The sequence below is a fragment of the Leuciscus leuciscus genome (assembly GCF_965113295.1).
Source record: "Leuciscus leuciscus genome assembly, chromosome: 5".
Classification (NCBI taxonomy): Eukaryota; Metazoa; Chordata; class Actinopteri; order Cypriniformes; family Leuciscidae; genus Leuciscus; species Leuciscus leuciscus.
In genome coordinates, this window is record NC_138729.1 from 16,461,328 (window position 1) to 16,486,610 (window position 25,283).

General features: G+C 39.4%; 1 protein-coding gene across 4 annotated transcripts in view; it reads left to right on the plus strand.

The window, feature by feature from the left end:
• Positions 1-25,283, plus strand: part of abr (ABR activator of RhoGEF and GTPase) — a 330,545-nt gene that overhangs the window by 170,504 nt on the left and 134,758 nt on the right. For all 4 annotated transcript variants that reach the window (XM_082171387.1, XM_082171388.1, XM_082171389.1 and 1 more), the window contains 4 exons: positions 1,718-1,778; positions 19,854-19,906; positions 21,218-21,358; positions 23,840-23,961. In XM_082171387.1, the coding sequence (XP_082027513.1) occupies positions 1,718-1,778; positions 19,854-19,906; positions 21,218-21,358; positions 23,840-23,961 (377 nt within the window). The remainder of the gene's footprint in view (positions 1-1,717; positions 1,779-19,853; positions 19,907-21,217; positions 21,359-23,839; positions 23,962-25,283) is intronic.

Below are 25,283 nucleotides of genomic sequence, written 5' to 3' on the forward strand. Positions count from 1 at the left end.
GTGAAGCTGTGCTCTCCATCCACCATCCACTCCTCCCACAGGCGACGCAAGACTGCCTTAAAGCTCCGGTTCACAGAGATGTCGAGTGGCTGGAGTACTTTGGTTAAGCCTCCAGGGATGATGACAGGAATGGAGTTGCAAGCTTTTATTTTATCTTTGAATTGTGGCGTTATGTGCGCTCGCATACTGTCCATCACAAGCAGAGCTTTGCGTGTTTTAAAGAAGCCATCAGGACGCTTAGTGTAGCACTTTGTAAGCCAAATGTTCATCATTTCTTGATTCATCCACCCTTTCTCATTCACGGCCACGACAACTGTGGGGGGAGATTCGTCTTTGGGCATGGTTTTCCGTTTGAAAATGACCATCGGTGGCAATTTCGATCCATCTCCACAACATGCCAGCACCACTGTGAAATGTGATTTCTCATGACCAGTTGTCACTATATTCACACTTTTCTGCCCTTTCTCTGCGACACTTCGGCCCATGGGGATGTCAAATGTGAGGGGGACCTCGTCCATGTTGATAATATGATCCGGTGACACGTTGTGTTCAGTTACCTGCTTTTTAACAAACTCACGGAAACTGTCGACCTTAGCTTGGAAGTCTGCTGGCAGTTTCTGACACAACGTTGTCCGTGCTCTGATAGAGAGGCGGTTGCGTTGCATGAAGCGGTAACACCAAGAAGGTCCGCCTGCAAAGTCATTTATATTCATCTCCTTGGCAACTACCAGGGCGTGGAGACGCAACTGCACCGTTGACAAGCCTCTCCCGGCAGCGCGTTGTTCAAGAACCCATCTGTGGACTCGTTCCTCCAGCTCTGGCCATCTTGCTTTCAGCCCGCGATTAGCTTTCTTTGTTTTCTTCATTACAGTTAAAGTAGCCTCTGCTTTTCGCCAGTCCCTCACAAGTTTCTCACTCACTCCAAACTTTCTTTCTGCTGCTCGATTGCCGTTTTCGGCTGCATATTTTACTACCTGCAGTTTGTAATCTGCAGAATAGGATTTTCTTTTTGGGGGCATTTTGTTTGCGTTCTGTCTTTCTTAGTTGTCTTTAAGTTAATATTTCACTTAACAGTTTTTCAGTTGTTTTCATTTATTTTTTTCAGGGGTAAAACTAGCTGTAGCCTAGAGCGCATAGAGCGCTCTCTCGTGGCTGTAGACGGTAATGTCACCCCCAATTTCGGCAAGTGAGCGATCCTGTGACGAGTAAATCTTGGTAATGTTGATATATAAGTCGCACCTGACTATAAGTCGCAGGACCAGCCAAGGTATGAAAAAAAGTGCGACTTATAGTCCGGAAAATACGGTAAACATCTAGTTTTTCATCTAGATTTTGCTTTGGTATAACAGGCAAAATTAGATAAACTTAAATTGTAAAAGCCTTGCCATATCTAAAGACCCCAAAATACAATTGGGGCTGGACTCTTTTGACCTAGCAACTGCATAGCAACAGGCTTAAACCAAATATCAGCACTATTGCAATGCAAGTGCCCACAACATTGTGGTGGCATGTTCACATCACATCTAGCTATCATCCTCAGCTTGATGGATTTACTCATACACACACATACACAAGCAGCCTTCTGCATCAAATTTCTCTTCATTATTCCATTCAGGATGTATACGTCACATTCTGCTTTCTGAGCCAGACGCGAGCTCTGTATATATGTGCACTTGTGTTGGTGTGTGCTTATAGTAGGCATCTTTTCTGTTGACAGAATCTGAAAGTTAAAGGTCCAAAAGAATCCAAGGACTGCACCACAACCGCCACCATGGAGGGTAAGAGTGTATCTATTGATCTGTGATGTGTGTGTGTGACATGCATGAGCGAACCGTATTTACAGTATGTGAAAGCCTGAATCTGTTTGTATGTGATTTGATGTGCTGATTGATGGTTCATTGCGAGAGTGAATTGTCATGTATGCGTAAGTGAGCTGTGAGCAGTGTCTCTTAAGAATGAGTTCAGCTCTGCATCTTTCTACTTGTGTATGCAGCATCCACAACTCAAGTGTGTGTGTGTGTGTGTGAGGAAGAGTGTGTGCTTGCTCATTCTGAGTGTTTTGGAGTGTGGGAGAGCAGGAGTGTATGAGTCTCTCTCTCTCTCTCTTGCTGTCTTGGCCGTGTTTGTGAGGGATGGATAAAAGGGGCTGCAGAACGAGAAGGAAGTAGTGAGAGAGCATTTAGAGAAGACTGCAGGATCAGTGGAAGTTTGTCATGGAGATTCTTCTAGTTCTCCGGCTGTGTTGTAACTGCACCTATGGTAACTGTATTGCATTTTAATGCTTTGACAAGCTGATGATCTGGATGACTCTCAATTCATGATTGTTGTGTGGTTTGTTTTGTGACTTTTGTTTTAATTGTGTCCATGCTATCTGATCAGAAGGTTAAACGGTTTTAGAGCCTAATTCTGCCGGAGAATGTTATCTAATTTCAGTGCAGCAGGATGTCTGGTAATCGTGCATATACTTTGATATTTGGAGCCTTTACTACAAAAGTTCTTTATTATGTAAAATTATATATTTAGATTAGTAAAATATTCTTTCATACTAAGAGAAAAATGTTTCTTTTAAAATCTGCTCAATGAAAGGTTCTTTTGGGAACCCAAGTTGATCCTTTTATGACATTGCTGTGATGACTCCCTTTTGGAACCTTTATTTTTAAGAATGTTGAAAGATCTTAAGAACAATGGTACTTATAAAACAAATAGTTCCGATTATGACTTCTCGATACAGCATACAGCATTCCAGTCATGCTAAAATACACAATGTAGTAACAACTAAACACACTTTCGCATAGCGACTGTATACCATATACAAGGGGTGTGACGATACAACTTAGCTCACAAGACGATACAGAGGGTATCAACTTATGTACATTATGTATTGTAACAAATACCTGCAGATAGCACCAACTGATTGTTGTTGTTACACTTTACAGCATGATCAAATCCTTGTTTAATATTGGCCAAACAACATTTAATTCAAGTGTCCACCTAATCTTCAATATTTGGCAATTTCTTTACGATAGAAATGCTACAGCCACTGTAATTTCTTTAACAAGAACATGTGGACATCAAAACATGCAAACTCGAGGGTTCAAACTTTTATTTTGAAATTGTGATGAACAACAGTTTGCATATTTAAAAAGATACTGATGTATTCTGTGTTAGTGTAGGTTTATAAATGAGAGCACTACGCTATGCTGGATTATGATTTTTAAAATTGCAATCCGTGGAATGCTCCACTTCCTTGTATTTAATTTAACCAGAATTGAATCGAGGTCTTGTCAAAGCCCTACACTAATTGTCTTGTAATGAATGTTACATAAAGAGATAGTTCACCCAAAAATAAAAAGGTCCCACTTTATATTGTGGCCCTAATACCTGTGAACTTACATGGTAACTACATGTGTACAGAGCATGTAACTACAGTGTAAGTACACATTGGTACATAGTATCTACAGCTGTAATATTTGTGTAACTACACATATGTAACAACCCACAGAATGGTATGTGTAACAGGACATTGGTAACAACACTTTTTCACTTCAGTAAGTACACACGTGTAACAGGAATTATGTAACTACAATTTTGTAACAACAATTTGTATTTACACAAGTTGTTCCACTTCCACATGCAATCTTAAATACTCCAGTTATCAGTTTGGATATAAATGTATTTAATTTCAACCATGTCAGTATGTTAAAAGCAGATTTAGTTTCACAGTGGCAGAGTTTTTTTATTTTTTATTTAAAGGACCAGGGTGTTCTAGTGTTAACCCAGCTGCAGGTACACTAAAGTTTTACTAAAGAATCTGTTACACTGTTGAGTGTAATGTGTATCAATAAACATTGTTTAGCTTTACTGCTTTTTTCTCTTTTTGCAGTCCTCTATACTTTATTTACTGAGAAGTGATCAATGTTTAATACTGGGTAATTTCACCTATGCAATTGTTAAATTACTTTTAAGAGTGAAGTTTCTATGAAATTATAATGCAATGACACTGATGGTACACAGCAATTACCTTAATAATTACACTTTATATTAAGTGGACAGTTCCTGCAGAGTTACCATGTAAGTACACTGTTATTATTGTGTTACACAGATGTTTAGGTTTTGCATATTACACAGTAAGTTGTGACCGTTGTACACTTTATATTAAGTGGACAGTTCCTGAGAAGTTACCATGCAAGTACACTGGTATTGTTACGAACCGCTCCGAGACACAAAGGTTGAGATCCAAATGCAGCTTTATTGTATGGGGCAATCCAGAATCGTAATCAGATGTACAGGCAAGAGTCATACACAGACAGGCAGTCAAAACAAAGAAACAAACAGGCAGGGACCAGAGGCAAGAGAGTAATCCAGGGAACAGGGCAAGATATCCAAAACCAAGAGACAAGAAAACCAGGAGAATGCTCAGAAATGCAGTGTAACACAAACAAGACTTCGCAGGGAATGAATGAATGAATGTACAAGGTATAAATAGGCTGAGACTAACAGGGTAATAAGATACAGGTGAATGCAATCAATGATAATGAGTCCGGGCAGTGAGTTCTGGGAAATGTAGTGTGAGTGAAATATGATAGTCTGGTGTGGAGTGCCCTCTGGTGGCACTCAAGGGCACTCCAGCTGGTGACCGTTACAGGTATCACAAGGGGAAACTGTAGTTCAACATTAGTCCTGCCAGTCATAAATACATGGTATACACATAGGAATCATCATGGTTTCCATAAAGTTTCAGTGTATTCCACACTGGTTACTGCAGAATTTAAGATCGCTTGTGGAAGTGGAACAACTTGTGTAAATACATATTGTTGTTACATATGTGTAGTTACACAAATATTACAGCTGTAGATACTATGTACCAGTGTGTACTTACACTGTAGTTACATACTATGTACTCATGTAGTTACCATGTAAGTTCACTGGTATTAGGGCCACTTAATATAATGTAGGACCAATACAAATTCTGTCATTAATTACTCACCCTTATGTCTTTACAAACCTGTAAGACTTTTGGAAGGACAGAGTCCTTTCTGTCCTTCCATTGACAGCAACGCAACTATCACTTCAAAGCACTTCAAAGAGTTCAGAAAGAGTTCGCAAAACTGACCCATTTGAATTGAGTAGTTTAGTCCAAATTTTCTGAAGATACACGATCGCTTTTTATGATGAACAGATTGAATTTAGGCTTTTATTCACATAAACATCAACTCTCACATCAGTTGTGGTAAACAGAAGCTCAAGTATGCTTGCGAGAACCAATGAGGTTCATTCTCATGTGTTAATGTTATGATCAGGCACACTGGCCACAACATACAATTACCGCAAAGTCAGTTGAACTCATTTGTCTAGGGAATTTATTAAACAATTAAGTAAATTACAAACAAAACAGAAGATAGGAGATTAACTACAACAGAAAAAACACAGGAAGATAAATCACAGGCGTGGTAGCTGAAACACAAGTCTTCCCTCTGCACGGAGTGCCTGATATTTGAAAGGGTGTCTCTCCGCCCACTCGTTACCGATCACACCTGCACACAATAACGAAGGAAAACATACTGCAGAGCAGCCAAACATTAGAAAAGGAAACAGAGCCACCACATGTAGTGGAGGGACGTAACATACCCTCACACCAAAATGGTGACTCCAGTCTCCATAATCATAATATAAGTGACAATACACATAATACCATACACAAACACCCCACCAATAGAGATGTGTGTGACAATCTCAAAACTCAAACCGGTGTTGGACTTCTCCTTGGGCTGGCAGACCTGGAATGACAGTCTTTCTTATGACTGATCGAACGAGACCGAGATCTGGACACACTACGTTCCCTCTGTCTGGAACCAGATCATAAACTGAAGTGACACTCTCCCCACACTGGTAACAGCGGTTGTTGGGTTCAAATTGCCTGCAGCTGGGACGGCCATAACAGGACTTTCTTGACATACCCGTAGACATCTCAACTCTGACAGGGGCTCCACAAAGCACCTTTCCATCCATCCCCTTCATGGCATCCTCTGCATCTCTGGCATCCTCATACTCTACGAAGGCGAAACCTGGAGGTTTCAGGGCGACCCATACACTCCGCAATGGTCCGTAGTAACTAAAGGCCCGTGCCAGCTCACCTTTGGCTGCACCATTGCCAAGGCCACCTACATAGACCTTACAGTTGGTGGCACGAGAGGAACTTCGGGATGAATAAGACATCTTGCACTGTGTGACTCGACGTCCTCGGTTCCACACATTACCATCTGCTAAATCATTGCCCAAAATAAAGGACACGCCAGGAATGGGCAGAGATTCACGAACACCAACTGCAACGCGGCCTGTGACTACACTAGATTTTAAAATAATTTGGTGAAGTGGAACAACAGTAAAGCCCATCTAAAAAGCCACGAACTAATACACTGGTGCCTTTTTTCGTTGTTTCAGACAAAGGCAAAACCCCTTTCAAAATGAATGATTGTGCAGCACCGGTGTCACGCAAAATGCGTACGGGAATGAGAGTATCATCATCAGACAACGACACAAAACCATCACTAAGGAAAGGTTCATAGCCAGTCTTCACGTCGCTTGAAAATTCAAGACAGGGCGAAACAAAATGTGGAGACGCTTTAATCAACCCAAAGCCTTTCGCAGCTTGTTTTTCTTTCAGCACTGGACAGTCTGCCACCAAGTGCCCAGGCTTCTTACAATAGAAACAAGCCTGCTCTGGACTACTGGAAGAATGGACCGCAGCATAACTGGGCTTTGGAGATGAACCTACAGGCTTATATCTATCTTTGAAGATACGGTGGGTCAAAACAAATTCATCTGCCAGGACAGCAGCTTCATGCAAAGAATCGACTTTATGTTCATTAAGGTAAGTAGCTACGACATCGGGCAAGCAGTTTTTAAATTCCTCCACAAGAATTAAAGCTCGCAACTTTGCCTGGCTGTCTACCTCAATTGACGAACACCATCGATCAAACAAAGCCTCTTTCTCACGAGCAAACTCGATATTTGATTTGATTTGATTCAACTTTATTGTCATTACACAAGTACAGGTACAAGGCAACGAAATGCAATTTAGGACCAACCTGAAGTTATTAAGAGATACAGCATAACATGAGGAGAGTTGAGGAGAAAAAAAAAGGCAACCCCCAGACTATGTTCCAATAGGGAGTACAGTTTGGGGACAGTAAAACACCTCAGCACATTTGCACATAATCAGTACACAACATGAACACACAAGACTTGCAACAGGGGAGGGGACAGGGAGGTTGGAGGTAACCCAGCACAGGCAAGCAGCCATCCGGTCCTGCAGCCATTTCGGCGCTGGTCACAGACCCGCCTGTCAGACTGGTGGTAAAAAGCGTCGAAGGCGTGGGATGGGGGCTGGGGGTTGGTGATTGCATATCTGTATCTATGTAAGAGTTTCTGTATGTGTAGGCCTGAAGAGTCGCTACGCCTGGCATCCCAATCTAGGTGCCTCAGTCCGCAGGATGTCATAGCGAAACACAGCAGTTGCCATGGAGACAACCTTGATCAGGTCCCAGACAGAGTCAATAATCAGCAGGTGTCAGTGTGGAGTCGGGGAAGGAACGCAAGAGCGTCTCTTTGCAGTGCTCTCTCCAGAGGGGGTTGTTGTTCCAGCAGCGGCCTCGGCCAAGGCCAGTGCTGATAGAGTGGGGCCGAAAGCAGATAAGATTGTGGTTGTTTGGTCTGGGGACGAGTAGCCGCATTCCAATTTACACAGCTCCTGGTCCGTTTGGGTCTCCGAAACGATCCATTTGCCTTTGCAAAGCTGTGAGCTTCTCCATGATGTTACCCATATTGTGGTTCATAGTCACAGTCTGAGTGCCGACAGCTCTGCCCACTGCTTCAATCATAACGGGCAGCCTTGTGGGGCTTTGGACAGCTGTCACCGTCTTCTTAATTCCTCGATAAACCAGGGCAGTGCCTAATCCAAACAGCAGAAAACCTGTTATCATGGTTCCGAATAGGTAGATATCTTCAACGTCCTCCACGGAAAGAGCCGCCAGACACACGACCCGCCACTTCCCCCACGCGTCCATCGTGTAGCCAGCTGCAAACGTTCCGGCAGGGCAGTCAGGTTCCCCCGAACCCAAGCTTCTCGTCGAGAAGATGGTGTCAATTGCACTGAGAGACCAGTTGATCAATTCCATAATTTCTTAGTTTGGAGAGCAGTGCGGAGAGAGTCTCTCAAAGTACAAGACAGTAACGAGACGAGAGGAGCAAAGCAGGGAAGATAAGGGAGAGGAGGGTAAGAAAATGCGACCGCCTTCGTTGAGAGCCAAAGAGAAGAGGCGATATAAGTCTGATGCTCGGTTTTCTCACATCGGCGAAAGCGCTGTCGGTAAGCTTCTGGGACTAGTTGGTAACATCTAAGAATAGCTGCCTTAACCACACCGTAATCTTTACTTTGCTCAAGTGAAAGTGAAGAATACACTTCTTGTGCCCTACCAGTTAAAACTGACTGAATTTACAAAGTCCATACTTCTTTCGGCCAACTTAAAGTTGACGCAATCTTCTCAAAATGCGGAAAATATTTTTCCACGTCTTTCTCAAGGAACGGTGGTACAAGCCTAATGTTTTTGCACACGTCAAAAGACCCGGTGTGAGTGAGATCAATATTTTCCTGTCTAGCTTTTAAATCTAAGCGTTTCATTTCCAACTCGTTCTCGGAGACTCTTAAACGCAACACTTCTCTTTCATTGTCTAACTCTCTCTCCCGAATAGAAAGCTCTTTCAACCGGATAAAATATCTCATATCAATGGGAGGCAGAACCCTCTTCTCTACCAAAACTGGTAGCAGAGCAGTTTTAATGCTGTGTTTGAGGCGTTTTTTGGAAGCGGACAACTCAATTTCATGATAAGTAGCCAATTCCAAAAGTTGCTCTTTTTTAAGATTATTAAATGCCTCTACAGAAGGGTCTTCAGCAAACTCCTGAGCTATAGACATGATTAATATAACAATCCAAAACAAAACAATACTACAGGCTGCTACACAACTACAAAAAAAACAAAGTGATCAAAATCCCCTAAAATGACGACAAAACTAACATAACACAACCACGCCACAATACTGACAAGTTGAGGAAAAGTTAGAAACACGAATGGGCTAAAACCCCAAAAATCTCTGCAGCCAATAAAAGTCTAAACTCGACCTCAGCCTGTCTAAACACTACTTTATGCAGTGCACTATTAACTCACTAAAGCGACATACAAAATAAGCGAGTACCAAAAGACTGGGAGATTCACTGCTACCCCAACCCCTACTTACCTACCCAAAAAAACTAAACTTAGCCTCACTAGTCTTCAGTGGATCCCCTACCCGGTGTACATTAAACGTTAAGCTCGTGAGGACGTAGCAGACCAATTACGCAGTCTACCACAACCCCCGAAACGTACCGACTAAGGATACCACCAAAAATAACGAAACTAAAATAATAAAGTGGCAGACTCAATGTCTGCCCGGCGACTTACTTATTGAGGTGCACGCTCCTCTACCCAGAAAAAATGATGGTACTCACCAACAAGTCACTCACAACTTCCTACCCGATTCAAAAACGGACGAGCGCCCAAATGTTATGATCAGGCACACTGGCCACAACATACAATTACCGCAAAGTCAGTTGGACTCATTTGTCTAGGGAATTTATTAAACAATTAAGTAAATTACAAACAAAACAGAAGATAGGAGATTAACTACAACAGATTAAAAACAACACAGGAATATAAATCACTGGCGTGGTAGCTGGAACACAAGTCTTCCCTCTGCACGGAGTGCCTGAGATTTTAAAGGGTGTCTCTCCGCCCACTCGTTACGATCACACCTGCACACAATAACGAAGGAAAACATACTGCAGAGCAGCCAAACATTAGAAAAGGAAACAGAGCCACCACATGTAGTGGAGGGACGTAACAGTTACACAGCACGTTTGAGCTTCTGCAAGAACCAATACGGGTTGTTCTCGCGATTCAAGCAGGTTCGGTTGAGCTTCTTGTTTATGTTTTCTGATCAATGTTTAAATGTGAATAAAAAACTAAATTAAAACTGTTCATCATATAAAGTGATCAAGTCTCTTCAGAAAATTTTGACTAAACCACTTACCATATGGATATTAGCTTTACGATCTTTTTGAAGCGTTAAAGTGGTTGTTGCGTAGCTGTCAATGGAGAGTACAGAGTCTCAGATTTCATCAAAAAGATCTACATTTGTGTTCTGAAAGATGAACAAGAGTCTTATTGGTTTGGAACGACAGGCGGGTGAGTAATTAATGACAGAATTTTCATTTTTGGGTGAACTAACCCTTCAAGTTCTATTTTCCGAGTGTGAAAAGGTGGCACGAGATCTCGCCACACTCCTACCATATACTGCTTGCTTGGAGATCAACTAGGGCTGGGCTATGTGGCAAAAAATATGATCACAATATTTGTTCATATTGATCGATATACCAGATTGAAGAGTATCCCGATGATGACTTAAGCCTGGAGAAACCAGAGTTCATTCATTCAATTTTAGAATAGCCTATATTTTATTAACAAAAATAGAATAACATAACTTTTAACTGTTCAAACATGCTTTTTCTTCCTTAAAACATTAGAATTTAGGTTGCCTTGTAACTTGGCAGCAAACATCTCAAATATTTCAAGAGGTACAAACTATACAAAAAAAAAAGAAAGTTCAGTGTTAGATGATAAAAAAAAAAAGAAACTATGGTATTTCACTGGTAGAAATTTTAGCAAAAAGTGCAAAATATAAACCAGACATTTTGCTATTAACACAGATTAACAACAAGACCGTATTTTCATTTTCTCTGTGTCGTCGCTGGGATGGTATCTTTTCAGATGATGGAAAATCTTCTCCAGATGATGGAATTTAGCATCCTTGTCACTGTCACCTTTGGCTTTCTTTGGTGTTCAGGACATTTTTGTCCGGAGAAAATTTTATTTTTCCCGAAAATACTAGTTAATGTTATCGCATTGGACTGAAAATTAGTGACTTTGTTCACACAGACTATAAAACTTTTTTTGTGTTATTTTTTTCACCTTGTTACACCTGTGGTGTTCCCGGTCAAAAATGATCGGCCTACAAAAAATTGCTTATAACTCACTTGTTATGCTATATTATCACCCAATATTGGATTCAATCTTTTTGTCAACTTGTTCTCTTTCAAGTAGGACTGGTTTTATATTTCTATTTGCATCCGATTAATCGTGGGCCTCATTTATCTGAGAGTAGGCATCTCATTCTTTGAGTAAAAAAAACGTTATTTATGAATAATTTTGGGAATTATTTATTTATTTATTTATTTATTTTTGAAAACTGGCACTGTTGATCACACTAGTGTACTTTAATGTTTCACCAGGAATTGTGTTTTGAAAAAGTTTTATTTTGTAAAAAAATGGCACATAGTCACACTTGTGGTGTTCCCGGTGAAAAATGACCAGCCTACAAAAAATAGCTTATAAATCACTTGTTATGCAATATTATCACCCTATATTGGATTCAATCTTTTTGTCAGCTTGTTCTCTTTCAATTAGGACTGATTTTATATTTCCATTTGCATCTGATTATTCTTATTACTCATTGATCTGAGAGTAGGCATGGTCAAAAATGGTCACAATGGCCGACCATTGAAAGTGAATGGGAGAGACTGAAAATAATAGAACAATTTAGTTTTCAGGAGCATGTTCATTATGTTCATGTACACATATGTGCATGTGTGCTTGCAAACCTCGAGCCCTTGGACCTGTGCATGTCGATACATTTATTCACACGACAATCTGTGTTGTATAAAGCGCTCTATAAGTAAATATGACTTGACCTAAATTTGCACTTCAGTTTGTAAAAGCTCAGTGGAAAGATCCTGGGGTCTCATTTATAAAACTGCGTACGATCCTTACTAAAAGTGTGCGTGCGTCGGAATAGTTAAAAGTTAAAAGTTTGAATTCTGACTCAGAACTTGGCTAGTCTGAAAAACTTTTCAGTTCCCTCATTTATGACAGTTGCATCTGAACTGGAGCTATATTTTGTGTTAAAGAGAAGCACTCCAATTCTGCTTTACAGTAGTAGCCAAAAGTGATGTCCTGCCAATCTTCACCCTTTATTCAATTATTAAAAGTGTGTTAAAGAATTTGTAAGCATATTGATTAGTTTGTGCCAGGCTGTAATACAAAGAAAATATGAACTCATGAAAAAACAAGTGAGAACGTCCAAATATGTATAACTTATGTTGTACTCAGTGTATTCTTTTTCCTGTAAGCTTTTTGTTTTTCAACACATTTTTGCATAGTGAAATAAAACCTGTTGCTGTAGTTTACCTTTTTTGCCAAATCATTTTGTCAGATAAATACCTTAACCAAGTTTAGTTTAGTTCTTCCATCATATTTAAAATATAAAATATATATTGAGTATGTGTATATGAAGAGTTCAGATGCAAAAGCCTCTAAGTGCCATCTGAAATTTTCTTCTAAAATGATCATTTTATCAAGCTCGTATATTTAAGTTCAGTAATTTCACTTAAATGTGAATGAAAATTACCTATTAATTGTCATTTAAGTGAAATTACTGAACTTAAATATACGAGCTTGATAAAAATGATCATTTTAGAAGAAAATTTCAGATGGCACTTAGTAGGCTTGGGCGGTATTCGAATTTTGAAACCGTCAAACCGCCTCCCTATTTTACCGGGGTATACGGTATTACCGTGACTAATTAAAAATGACATAATGGGCTCAGACGGCGTCACCAAACTGTTGGCTTGTGCCTACACCGTTCAGAAACTGAATGCCAGATCGGGCAAAAAAACAACAACAAAAAAAATCAAGCCCAACCCCTGCACGTTGTGTCTGAGTCAGGCCGACGGCATTAACTGTTATTATGAGCCGGAGCCCACCATTATTCAACATTATATCTGTGTGCAAAGCCGCCTTAACCTAATGGGAGGCCCTGGGGCTGAGAGGTTTTGTAGGCCCCCCAAATCCCCCCGCCATCCACTCAATTTAGTCTCGTTTTAAAATGGTGTAATCTACATCATAAAATGCATTAGTTTCTTTCAAGACCTGGCAACAACAGTGAGTTTTCCTTCTTTGAGCCAGAAAACACCATAATATTGTTATTAAAATATCACTGAGCCCTCTTGAGCATAAACACAAGACACTTTATTTATCAACAAAGCAACTTTCGTTGACGAAAACCAAAATGTGTGATTTTAAACACTATTATGAAAAACATCATCAACAACCATCACCTGTCTCTGTCTGCACAAACATACTCAATCTGTCTGAACTGATATAACTGATAACTGCAAGAACAGCAACAGATAAATGTAGGAGCCTCTTCTCTGACCTCAGCGGGCCTTTTGAACCAATCACATGACCAGGGTTGGGGAGTAACGGAATACATGTAACCGCGTTATGTAATCAGGATACAAAAATCCAGTAACTGTAATCCGTTACAGTTACGTCAAAAAACGTAGTAATCAGATTATAGTTACATTTTGAAAAAAGAGGGAATACTTTCAGGATTACAATGGTTTCATTTAAAACTAAATAAATAAGTATTTTGGCATAATAACACTATATGAAGCGCTGCTTGATTATACAGTAGTTCCTGATTCTGTTGACAGTAATGACTCACGTGTGCGACCCGGTCGCTGGTGCATGTGCAAATAACAGCTTTCTATAATCTCCTCAGACGCAGATTGAATCACTGCTGCTAGTAGAAACGATGCTGCCAGCGGGTAAAATTGCTTTTAATTCATGGAAATTCCGCTGCTATTTTGGAGAGTAGCTTTTTTAGTACCCAAAATGTCCTTTCTTATCTTTTCTCACGTAACGGGAAGTTCGCTGTCTAGGTAACGTAGGGGAACTCCCACTGCCGACGCCCCAAGTTCAGTCAGACAAATTAAGAAAGATCACGGCTTTAGGCAACATGTAGGCCTATTTTAAAATAAACTAATATGTAGATCGTGTAAAATTTTTAAATGTTGTGTTTTTATTTTTTAGTTAAAAAAGTTAAAAAATAAAACAAAATAATCTGTAATACCATACATTAGCCACTAGATGTCTATAAACTATAAATTACGATAAATTTGTCTGTGTGTGTATTTTGAAAATATTGTACACTGGACCAAATTCTTAATAAATAAAAGGTTTTTTAATATTTTTTTTATAATATTTCTTCTTGCTTGACTTTATTTAATATACGTGACCTTGAAGTAATCCAAAAGTAATCAGTTACATTACTTTCATACTATAGTACTTGGATTACGTTACTGAATACTTTTTTTATGAAGTAATTTGTAACTGTAACGGAATACATTTTTAAAGTAACCCTCCCAAGCCTGCACATGACATGCACCTGCACAGACACAAACACACTCATTTCAGCACCGCCAAATAGTTTGCATGCAAAACAAAACACACTACCTGCTGATGGTGAATAACAGAGCCAATCTCTGGGCACAAACTCTCCATTACTGAGTTTGCGTTTGAAATGCATTTTTGAGAAAAATCTTCTCTGCTGTTTATATTTGCGTTCCGATGCTGACACGTCCGCATTTTTATTTTGACAGACCTTCGGTCCCATTTTTGCCCAATAAGCCCGCACTTGTGGGTCAATATTATTTCCCCAGCGGCCCGGGTCACTGTTATATATGGGTCATCATCTGACTGGTTTGCGGCCTGGTCCTCTCTCTGAGACTCACCCGCACCCCGCTTCTCCTCCCCTCTATTGATGCTGCTGGTGCTGGCAGTCCCCTGCTGTTCCTCGTCCACCTGCGCGGCGGTCGCGGCCTGCACCTCCTCCGCTCCCTCCGGTGTGTGAAGCGATGTTTCTCCAGTGCTGGATGCATCTTCAGTAGCACTAGAAGCTGGTTTAAAAAATCCGGTGAGCTTTGGGATGCTCTTTAGCAGACATTTTTCGCGCAACTCCTTCTTAATAAGGTTTTTTCTTTTCTGGGCACCGCTCTCAAACTTCCGACTCATTTTTTCTTTTCTGATCACCGCTCTCAAACTTCCGACTAAATTAATGACACGGACACACCCAGTAGCGCAGGAAAGGGAGACCACCCCTGGTGGTGGGCTGTCACTTCACCTGTCACGGGGGAGCTGTCTGTCAGTCTGACTGTCTGACTAACATTGTAAGCAACTATATAGACATTCAGATAATAGCTTTAGAGCCTTGAACACGAGAGAAAAAAAACAAAAAAAAAACACCGACCATTGGAGGCCCCTAAACTTGCGAGGCCCCTGGGCTTCAGCCCAGGTAAGCCCGTGCATTAAGGCGGCCTTGTCTGTGTGCGTGCAACAAGCAAGAAGTGCCTTTGTAATCAGGTGACGCGTGTCCATTGATTTTTATTAATAAAACTTTTCTGCAAAGATGGAAGTTGACGATCGCCATCTCTGTAGTGAACGCGCCTATAGAGAGAAATGCACATCATTACACAATCAGAGAGTGGCCTTTTTCTTTTCGTTTTGAATTGTTTCGTTTAAAGAAATTGACGATCGGCATCTGAACGCTATAGAGAGACATGCACATCATGGATTACAGAGAGGTAGGCTAGTCTATTTCTTTTCGTTTTGAATGGTTTCGTTTACTGAAATTGACGATCGCATCTCCGTATGAACGCGCCTAGAGAGAAATGCACATCGTGGATTACTTAGCCTAATCAGTGAGTAGCCTATTGCTTTCGTTTTGAATTGTTTCGTTTAAAGAAACTGACGATCGCCATCTCCGTATGAACGCGCCTAGAGAGAAATGCACACCATTGATTAATCAGACTATATTTCTTTTCGTTTTGAATGGTTTCGTTTACTGAAATTGACGATCGCATCTCCGTATGAACGCGCCTAGAGAGAAATGCACATCGTGGATTACTTAGCCTAATCAGTGAGTAGCCTATTTCTTTCGTTTTGAATTGTTTCGTTTAAAGAAACTGACGATCGCCATCTCCGTATGAACGCGCCTAGAGAGAAATGCACACCATTGATTAATCAGACTATATTTCTTTTCGTTTTGAATGGTTTCGTTTACTGAAATTGACGATCGCATCTCCGTATGAACGCGCCTAGAGAGAAATGCACATCGTGGATTAGCCTACTTAGCCTAATCAGTGAGTAGCATATTTCTTTCGTTTTGAATTGTTTCGTTTAAAGAAATTGACGATCGCCATCTCCGTATGAACGCGCCTAGAGAGAAATGCACACCATTGATTAATCAGACTATATTTCTTTTCGTTTTGAATTGTTTCTTTTAATGAAATTGACGATCGCATCTCTGTATGAACGAGAGAAATGCACATCATGGATTACTTAGCCTAATCAGTGAGTTGCCTATTTCTTTCGTTTTTAATTGTTTCGTTTAAAGAAATTTCAAGCTTTATTTATTTGTCATGTCTGTGAGGCATAGCCTTTTTTATGAGATTTCAATGCAAGTGACAGCGGCATGCTCATCATGTCATGATTATATTAAATCCAGGCGTTTGGTTGATGAAAATTTTATAAAAATTTAGATACAATTTATACAAAACGAAATTCGTTTTAAAGAGGCCTTTTACAAAACTAAATTTATTGAAGTGGTCAAATCGTCTGACACCCGATGCATCCCATCTTATTTGTGCTGTTCACTTTTCATAATCAACAAAGATGGAAAAAATAACATTATAATATTTTAACAAATACGAAACTTAAAGGGACACTTCACCCATTTGCATTAAGCTTTGTATTGTTAGAAACCCAGTCATATATTATAATAAACATGGATTTTTCATTAATTTTTCCCTGAGATGGGAGAAATAAGGATTTAAGTGTTTTACTTCCTGCTTATTATGACGCAAAAATCATCATTTTGCGTCATAATAAGCAGGAAGTCACATTTCATTGAAAAGTGTAGAGACTACAAACACTAGCTCCTCATTATTCCAGGGGGCGGGACCCGCTCATGCTACAGGCCTATTACAGATCAGTGGGTGGGACTTCACTTTCTGAAACTAAAAGCAAAATCCTCCATCTTGTTTGGAAGCTAAGCTAACAGGCACTGTGGAGTCAGCTGTGAAGATATGACAATAGCGGAGGGTAACGTTACTCAATATGATGTAGAAGAAGAGGATTTCAGAAGTCTGATGCTCGAATCAGGTGTTTGTGGCTACCTTTACAAGCCGCATTATAGCGAAGAGCAGCCGAGGCAGAAGACCTGCCTGCCGCGGACGAGAAGCCCAGACTCGCTCGAGTTGGGGCGGACTGGTGGCGCCGGTGATCTTACTATGCAACTACGAACACAGAGATAGAGTCCGTCTGCTGCAAAGAATTTAAACGATGCCAATTTCTCCTGGACGAAATCTCTGAATCAGACGAGGACACGGACGTTTGTGTTGTGAACCACCCTAGTTTCGCACCGCATCTGACTGAACATCCCGGTAACGTTACCATGCAATAATTCACCACTTCGAAAGAAATACAAATGAGGAGTAATTCACTAATGAGTTCGCCAACTAACTAACGTTAGACATTTTGTGTGAAATGAATTTCAAGCTCCGGTGGTAGCTAGCCTTATAGACGGATGAGTGATTCATATGCTGTTCTGGATTAGTGGGAGTGGCTTGCGCAGCTGTGCAATGTGGTGCATTGTGGGAGTTGTTGTCTTTCATACAAATGCGTCCTGAAGTTACTTTCTTTCTTTCCTCGGTCAAGAAGGCACCAAATTCAAAATTTATTTTACATTTCGACTACATATATGACCCACTTTCAATAAAGATCAATGTTCCCATGGGTGAAATGCTCCTTTAATGCGCTTATGTATCCTGGCAGCAGTGAGTGGTCGGTTGTTTCGGAGATGCGACGTTAGAGGTGTTTACATCTCTCGCGGTATTGCCTCGTCAGTATTTACCGCCTCTCCCTTCTCATTTGGTTGGAACCAGAAATATTGCCAAACTGCAACCACACATAAGCATTTTTTAGGCAATAAATAAATTATATATATATATATTATAGGCTATATAAGTGCCGGTAATGACGGTATTGAAACTGATACCGGTGCTATTTTAAGATCCCGCGGTATCCGATATTACCGTAATACCGCCCAACCCTAGCACTTAGAGGCTTTTGCATCTGAACTCTTCATATATACAGTGGTGTGAAAAAGTGTTTGCCCCCTTGGTAAATATGATCAAATATGGCTGTAAAAAATACTTTCGATATTTTATTAAAAAAATTTGCAAAAATCTAACCTTTCATTGAAGTAAAATAATTGAAAGTGGGGGAAACACTTTTTCACACCACTGTATATTAGATGGTTTAATTGAACGTGTAGGGTCATTAAAAACACAAATACCCTCCGGACATCACTTTTGGCCACTACTGTATATTGTTTATACCCAAACAGTTTGTTTTAATGTATATAAGATATGAGATTTATTGTGTGTCGCCATAAATAGAAAGTCCTTGTAATGATATGTGTGCATTTCTCACAATTTCTCCAGTCATCTTTTCCTCAATCCAGCGGGATGGCTATATGGGAAATCAGTAGCTCTCTCAATCTAGAGGGGTTTCTTCTGGGACTGTGTGTGAAGGGCGTCTTGGACTCATTTTGAATGCAAGCCTCTGTGCTGAGATGTGCTTCAAGGTTGTGATTGGATGTCATAACCTATAGGGACTATGTTTCTCAAAAGCATCCCAAAATCACCATAGAAAATGCTGTTAAAGCCCTGCAAACAGTAATGCAAATGAACACTAGCAAATATGAGTAAAGATTGGTTATTTAATTGATAAATGACACTGTAGTTTTCCCTTATAAATCTACTAGTACACCTCACATCTCTCTCCTCCTCCTCAAACATTTCTGTGACCACACTCTATCCACTGTAATCCTTCAGCCTTGCAGAGGCACATGGGAAATATGCCCTGTCAGAGAGCTTCGTTCTTTTGCGTTGTGAAATATAATCTATAATTAGATAAATTGAGTATGAGTGAGTACGGACTGGTGGGAAACATCATCCATTAGAATGAAAGAAAGCAGGACCACCGCAGGAACCCATCATAACCCTGTCAGAAGATGAAGATGTGACCGCAGAGGAGAATGTGGAGAAGTCTCTCACTAGTGCTGTCAAAGAAATGAGAGACAAAGCTCTTTTTCCTGAAGATTGCTCATAGGAGACCCTTATCGGAGTGTGTATGTCAGTATACTTTCCAAAACTGTGTGGAACAGTGCTCCTTGTACCTGACTGGTACTTCTTGGAAGACAATAGTCTGACTTTGATTAGCTGTGTTTTTTTTTAATGAGGTCAACAGAAATTACTGTGTTGAAGTTTTGGCTCAGTGGTTAGTGCAGGGCCATAACCACAATACCTTATTCAGAATATCCAGTATTTTTCAATTAAAGGCTCTTAAAATTGTACCTTAGTGCAATATTGAATTCTGGTTGCATATTGGTGCAAAGCAGTATTGTATTGATTATTTCTTGATAGAAAAAATCTAAACCCCTCATTAAAGTTAGCAAATTTTCCTTTGACTTGCAATCGAATGTTTGTGAAAAATGGATTCATTTGTCCTGGATGCTCATGTTTGTAACAGTGCTCAGAGATGCTATTATCCCTAGTATTTGGCTGCTCAGTCAGCTGTGTAATAGTTTGGGAAAGAGTATTTCTTCTCTCTCTCTCTCTCTCTCTCTCTCTCTCTCTCTCTCTCTCTCTCTCTCTGGGTGTGTTTGAAATTTTGAGCATTTTTATGATTGAAAGTATGATTGTTTTTTAGTTAAAATCTATTAATATCTTATCTTGAAAAATAATATTCCATAACTTGTCACTCTCTAATTAATTCTTTAATGTTTGTCTTTACAGCTCTCCTTTACAAGCCTATTGACCGTGTCACTCGTAGCACTCTTGTCCTGCATGTGAGTTGTTCTCTCTAAAAATATAAACCTCTATTGATTGTACAGTTAGGTTTAAAATCGTAAGGTCACCTCTACTAAGGCAAATGCACAGGCTCGTATTTTTCTGGAGTCACACATGCACACTCAGATGCAATCAGCTGTGACTTTAGGCCTACCATTATTTTAAGCATGATGGAGCTTGCAGTGATTCTAATAAATCTCTATTTGTATTTGTATAAGAATCTATTGAGTCTTATAGTTTAATCAGGTTAATATGAGTTCACTTTCATTGTAAACTCTGTAGAGATTTAACTGCAGTCAGTTTGAAAGAATGTGCACTTTTGATTTCTTACCTTGAAAGGTTGTCTTTAGATGTTCTGAGTATTTGCATATTGTCTGTGATGACATTTTGGAGTTGTGGCGTTTATCTGTAAACCATAGTAAAGTGTGCCATAAAGAGACACTCCAACACTACTAAATTGTACTGTTTAAAGATCATCATATCCATTAAGATTCGAGTATCAACATGTCAGACCTGATTTTTTTATCACGGATCTTAAGGCAAAGGATTACAAATCCAGATGTCAGTAGGAGGTGGTTCAAACCAAAAAATATCTCAACGAGATATATAAAACCTCAACGTGAGGTACTATAACTTTTGATAATGGATAAAAATTCCACCAGTATCTTAGTCCAAAATGTGACTTCCTCATATACACAGCCATTCAAAAGTTTTGTGGTCCGCAAGATTAAAAAAATAAAATACAATCAGGACACATTAATTTGATCACAAGTGACAGTAAAGATTATTTATTGATTATTTTATAATGTTACAAACAATTTATATTTCAAATAAATGCCTTTATTTTGATTAATCAAAGAATCCTATAAAAAATGTATGATGGTTTCCATAAAAATATTAAGTAGAATAACTGTTTTCATCATTGATATACATTTTTTTTTTAATTATTGAACAGCAAATCAGCAAATTATAATGTTTTCTAAAGGATCATGTGACACTGAAGACTGGAGTAATGGCTGCTGAAAATTCAGCTTTGCCATCACAGGCATAAATGACATTTTAAAATATATTAAAATAGAAAACAGTTCTTTTAAATTGCAATAATATTTCACAGTATTCCGGTTCTTACTTTACTTTTTGATCAAATAAATTCAGTCTTTCAAAAAATTTTTAAAGTCTCACCAACCCCAAACTTTTGAACTGTAGTGTAGGTTTATAACTTTTAGCACTTTTATCAATTAGTAGAGGATTATCACTTTAAGAATACACATAAAACTCATGTATGTTGTCTTTTTGTTTTATTATATAAGGACTTGTTGAAACACACCCCTAAAGATCATCCAGACTTCCCATTACTGCAGGATGCTCTGAGAATATCCCAGAACTTCCTTTCCAGCATCAATGAAGAGATTGACCCGCGCAGGACTGCCGTGACCACACCGAAGGGAGAGGTGTGTGACGTTGTGTGTTTGTGCAACTTTGTGTGACACAAGAGAGTATGAAGTATAATGCATTTTGCATATACAGTCCTTTGCTGTAAGTAACGCTTTAAGACGGGTGAGATATCAATGCCTTTTGTAAGAGTGTTTTCAGACCTACTTTATTAATAGCATTTTATTCAGAACCTGGTATGTTTTTTTCTTTTCTTAGTGTTTTGCAAACTGTGGTAAAAGTAAACTCTTTCTGTCATATTTTGACTAATTATTTATCACAACTAACTGTGTGATCCACAGTATATTACTATATTACACAACTAACTGCGTGATCACAACTAACTGTGTTATCACAACTATAATGTAATAATATAATAATATAATATTATTATTATGCAGCTGGGGTACAGGGTACTCCTTAAATTAAAAGAAAAGCAAGTTTTTGTTTGTTTTTTTACCTAAAAAATTTCTCCCTGGCAGTTTAAAGGCATAGTTTACCCAAACATTAATGTAATTTACTCACCTTCATTTCATTCCAGTCTCGTACAAAAGGAGATGTTAGACAGAAAGACTCATTTTCTTTATTGTTTGGAAAAAATATGTAATGAAAGCGACTAGTGACTGAGCCTGTCATTCTGCCCAACATCTCCTATTGCGTTCCACAGAAGTCAGATATACAGGTTTGGAACTATATGAGGGTCAATAAATGACAGAATTTTACAGATGACAGAGACTCACTAGGAATACCAAGTGGGCATATTAGGATGAGCCAGTGTTAGACAACCCTTTTCCTAGAGACACACCAACAGTACAGTGTCTTGGATATCTCACTTATCTTACACACCCATTTTAAGTCTTCGTCTAGCAAGCAGCGTATGAGTTGAATTTAAAACATGTACTGTTTATGTGTCTCAAGGAACATCATTGGAAAACACAGGGTAACCATTAATCATTTATCTCATTCTTCTCAAAATTCACTTAAACTTACCACTGTTCTGGGTTTGTGCCAGCTAAGCAGAGAATGTGCTGTCTGGTACAGTAGTGTGGTTACACAGTGCTGTGCCAGCAACACAAGAATAGCTAAGCTGGGGACAGTATGACAGGGTTGGAGTCCTTTAACACAATCTCTAAAGATAATTAAACAATGACAAAAAAATAATAAATGATTGACCCCAAATTATAGGATATATGCATAAACAACAAGATTACTGTCTTTCCTTTTAAAGTGCTAAACTTTTCTACTGAATAAATTTGTTATTCATTATTTCATTTGTGGCATGGTTGTTGGTGACATGGATGTTTTAGAAACTGCTTATCTACTGGGATTTTCACGCACAACCATCTCTAGGGTTAACAGAGAATTTTCAGAAAAAGGGAAAATATCCAGTGAGCTGTTGATCTGTGGGCAAAAATTCCTTGTTGTTGATGCCAGAGGTCAGAAGAAAATAGCCAGACTGGTTTGAGCTGATAGAAATTCAACAGTAACTCAAATAGCCACTTGTTACAACCGAGGTATGCAGAAGAGCATCTTTGAATACACAACATATAACTTTGACACAGATGGGCTACAGCAGCAGAAGACACACCGGGTGCCACTCCTGTCAGCTAAGAACAGGAAACTGAGGCTTCAATTCACACGAGCTCACCAAAACGTTGCCTGTTCTGATGAGTCTTGATTTCTGGTGCAACATTCAGATGGTATGGTCAGAATATGGCATAAACAACATGAAAACATGGATCCATCCTGCCTTGTATGAATGGCACAGGCTGCTGTTGGTGGTGTAATGGTGTGGGGGATATTTTCTTGGCACACTTTGGGCCCCTTGGTACCAATTGAGCATTATTTAAACGCCACAGCCTACCTGAGTATTGTTGTTGACCATGTCCATCCCTTTATAAGCACAATAATGAGCCATGTCACAAAGCTCCAATCATTTCAAACTGCTTTCACTTTACTCAAATGGCCTCCACAGTCATCAAAATTTCAATCCAATAGAGCACCTTTGGGATGTGGTAGAACGGGAGATTTGCATCATGGATGTGCAGGCGACAAATCTTCATCAACTGCGTGATTCAATTATGTCAAATTCTTGCTCAAGAGAATGATCTATTTAAGTCCACATGTCATTCTAACAGGAAACTGTTCTTATAACCACAGGTCAAGAGCTGTAGTTCCACCCACACAAATTGTAATGCTATTTGCGACTATTTGTTGGAACTGTTTTCTGGAAACACTGAATCGTTGAACTACTTGCGACCATAGTCAGCTATGTCTGCCAACAATGCTTGTAGGAAACGTACCCCTAACAAATAAGAAGATACTCAAAACACAAATGTAGGGAGGCGGAAAGATAGTTTGTAATCATAACTGTATAAAAGCATATAAAAATGTGCTATACCACAACCTACTATGTTCAAGTGTCAAAAAGATTTCTGCCACTGAATTAATTGTGTTTAGTATTAACATGATATCAATATTTCATTTTTTAAATATCACAGGCTCGTCAGCTGGTGAAGGATGGCTTCCTGGTGGAGGTGTCGGAGGGGACACGTAAACTCCGTCATGTCTTCCTCTTCACAGACCTTCTGCTCTGTGCCAAGATGAAAAAGACAGCAGTTGGGTATGAACATGGACAGTTCAAATTGGTGTAGGATTCAGAATTTTCACTCAAAAATGCTCTTAAATTTCACTAAATAATTACAAAGAAATGGCAAGTAACACTTTAAATAAAACAACATTTTGAAGTAGAAATACTGAAATAGTATTTTATTGTAAAATGTATTCCAGTAATCTTTGATTTATTTACAACTTTGAAACCAAATTTTTACAGTTTACACAAACTCACTTTCTCTCTCAGTTATGTATTACCACTACATGCATACATCACACTACAAGCAGTTGTGTGTTTGGTGCTTGTAGATTAAAGGCTGTTTCTCAAAACCAAGAATGCAAAGAACGGACTTGTGTTCTTGGGGAGAACGTTCTTGCTAGTTGTTCTTGGAAGAATGAACTCACAAGGTGATGAGCACACAGAACGCTGCTGACAGTTTGAGACGATGTGTTCTTGCTGGTATTGCGCAATAATACCCCCGCACAGACGCCGTCTCCAGTACCCAAACATAACGCGATTTAAATAACGGTTTAAACGGGTTAAATAACGGGTTTAAATAACCCAAACATAACTCATTCCTCGAATGCCGAAATGAATGCTGGGATATTTCTGCCGTCAAGTTCACACAAGTTACCAACCGCTGCATCCTCGGTAAAATGGACGTGTCAAGAACACTTCCGGGATTTTTAACCGTTCTTGCCAAAATGCAAACTTGTGTATTGGGACAGTACTTGGGCAGCGAATGATGACGTTTCACAAGTTCACAAGAACACAAGTACAGACAAGAACGCATATTGAGAAACGGCCTAAGTGTTTATTTACAAAGGTGCAATATCATTTGTCACTCTGTTGTTGTCATGGTCACTATACAACAACAAAGCTGAACCACACACACACACTATAGGCTGTGCATTTGCACATGAAGATACCTCATGAAACTGATTTCGAACAGGCTTCTGAGACAGCGTAATGGTTTAATGATCTACAACAAAATAGAGCAAGATTTGGGACTAAGCGAATATAAATGTACATTTACACAGAAACTGACGACCAACCACAACTTTCAGATGTCATATATATATATATATATACAGTGATGGGTAGGGGTGGCACGGTTCACAAAACCCACGGTTCGGTTCGTATCACGGTTTTAGGGTCACGGTTTTCGGTTCTGTACGGTTCTTGTTGTTGTTTTTTCTTTTAATCTTTAACACTCCAAAAATTTACTTCAGCATATGATATATAGCTGAATTATCTAATTATTAATTAATTTATTTCATAAATGGGGTGTGTTTGCAAAACGCAGCTTCTCATTTCCCGTGGGCTGTGTC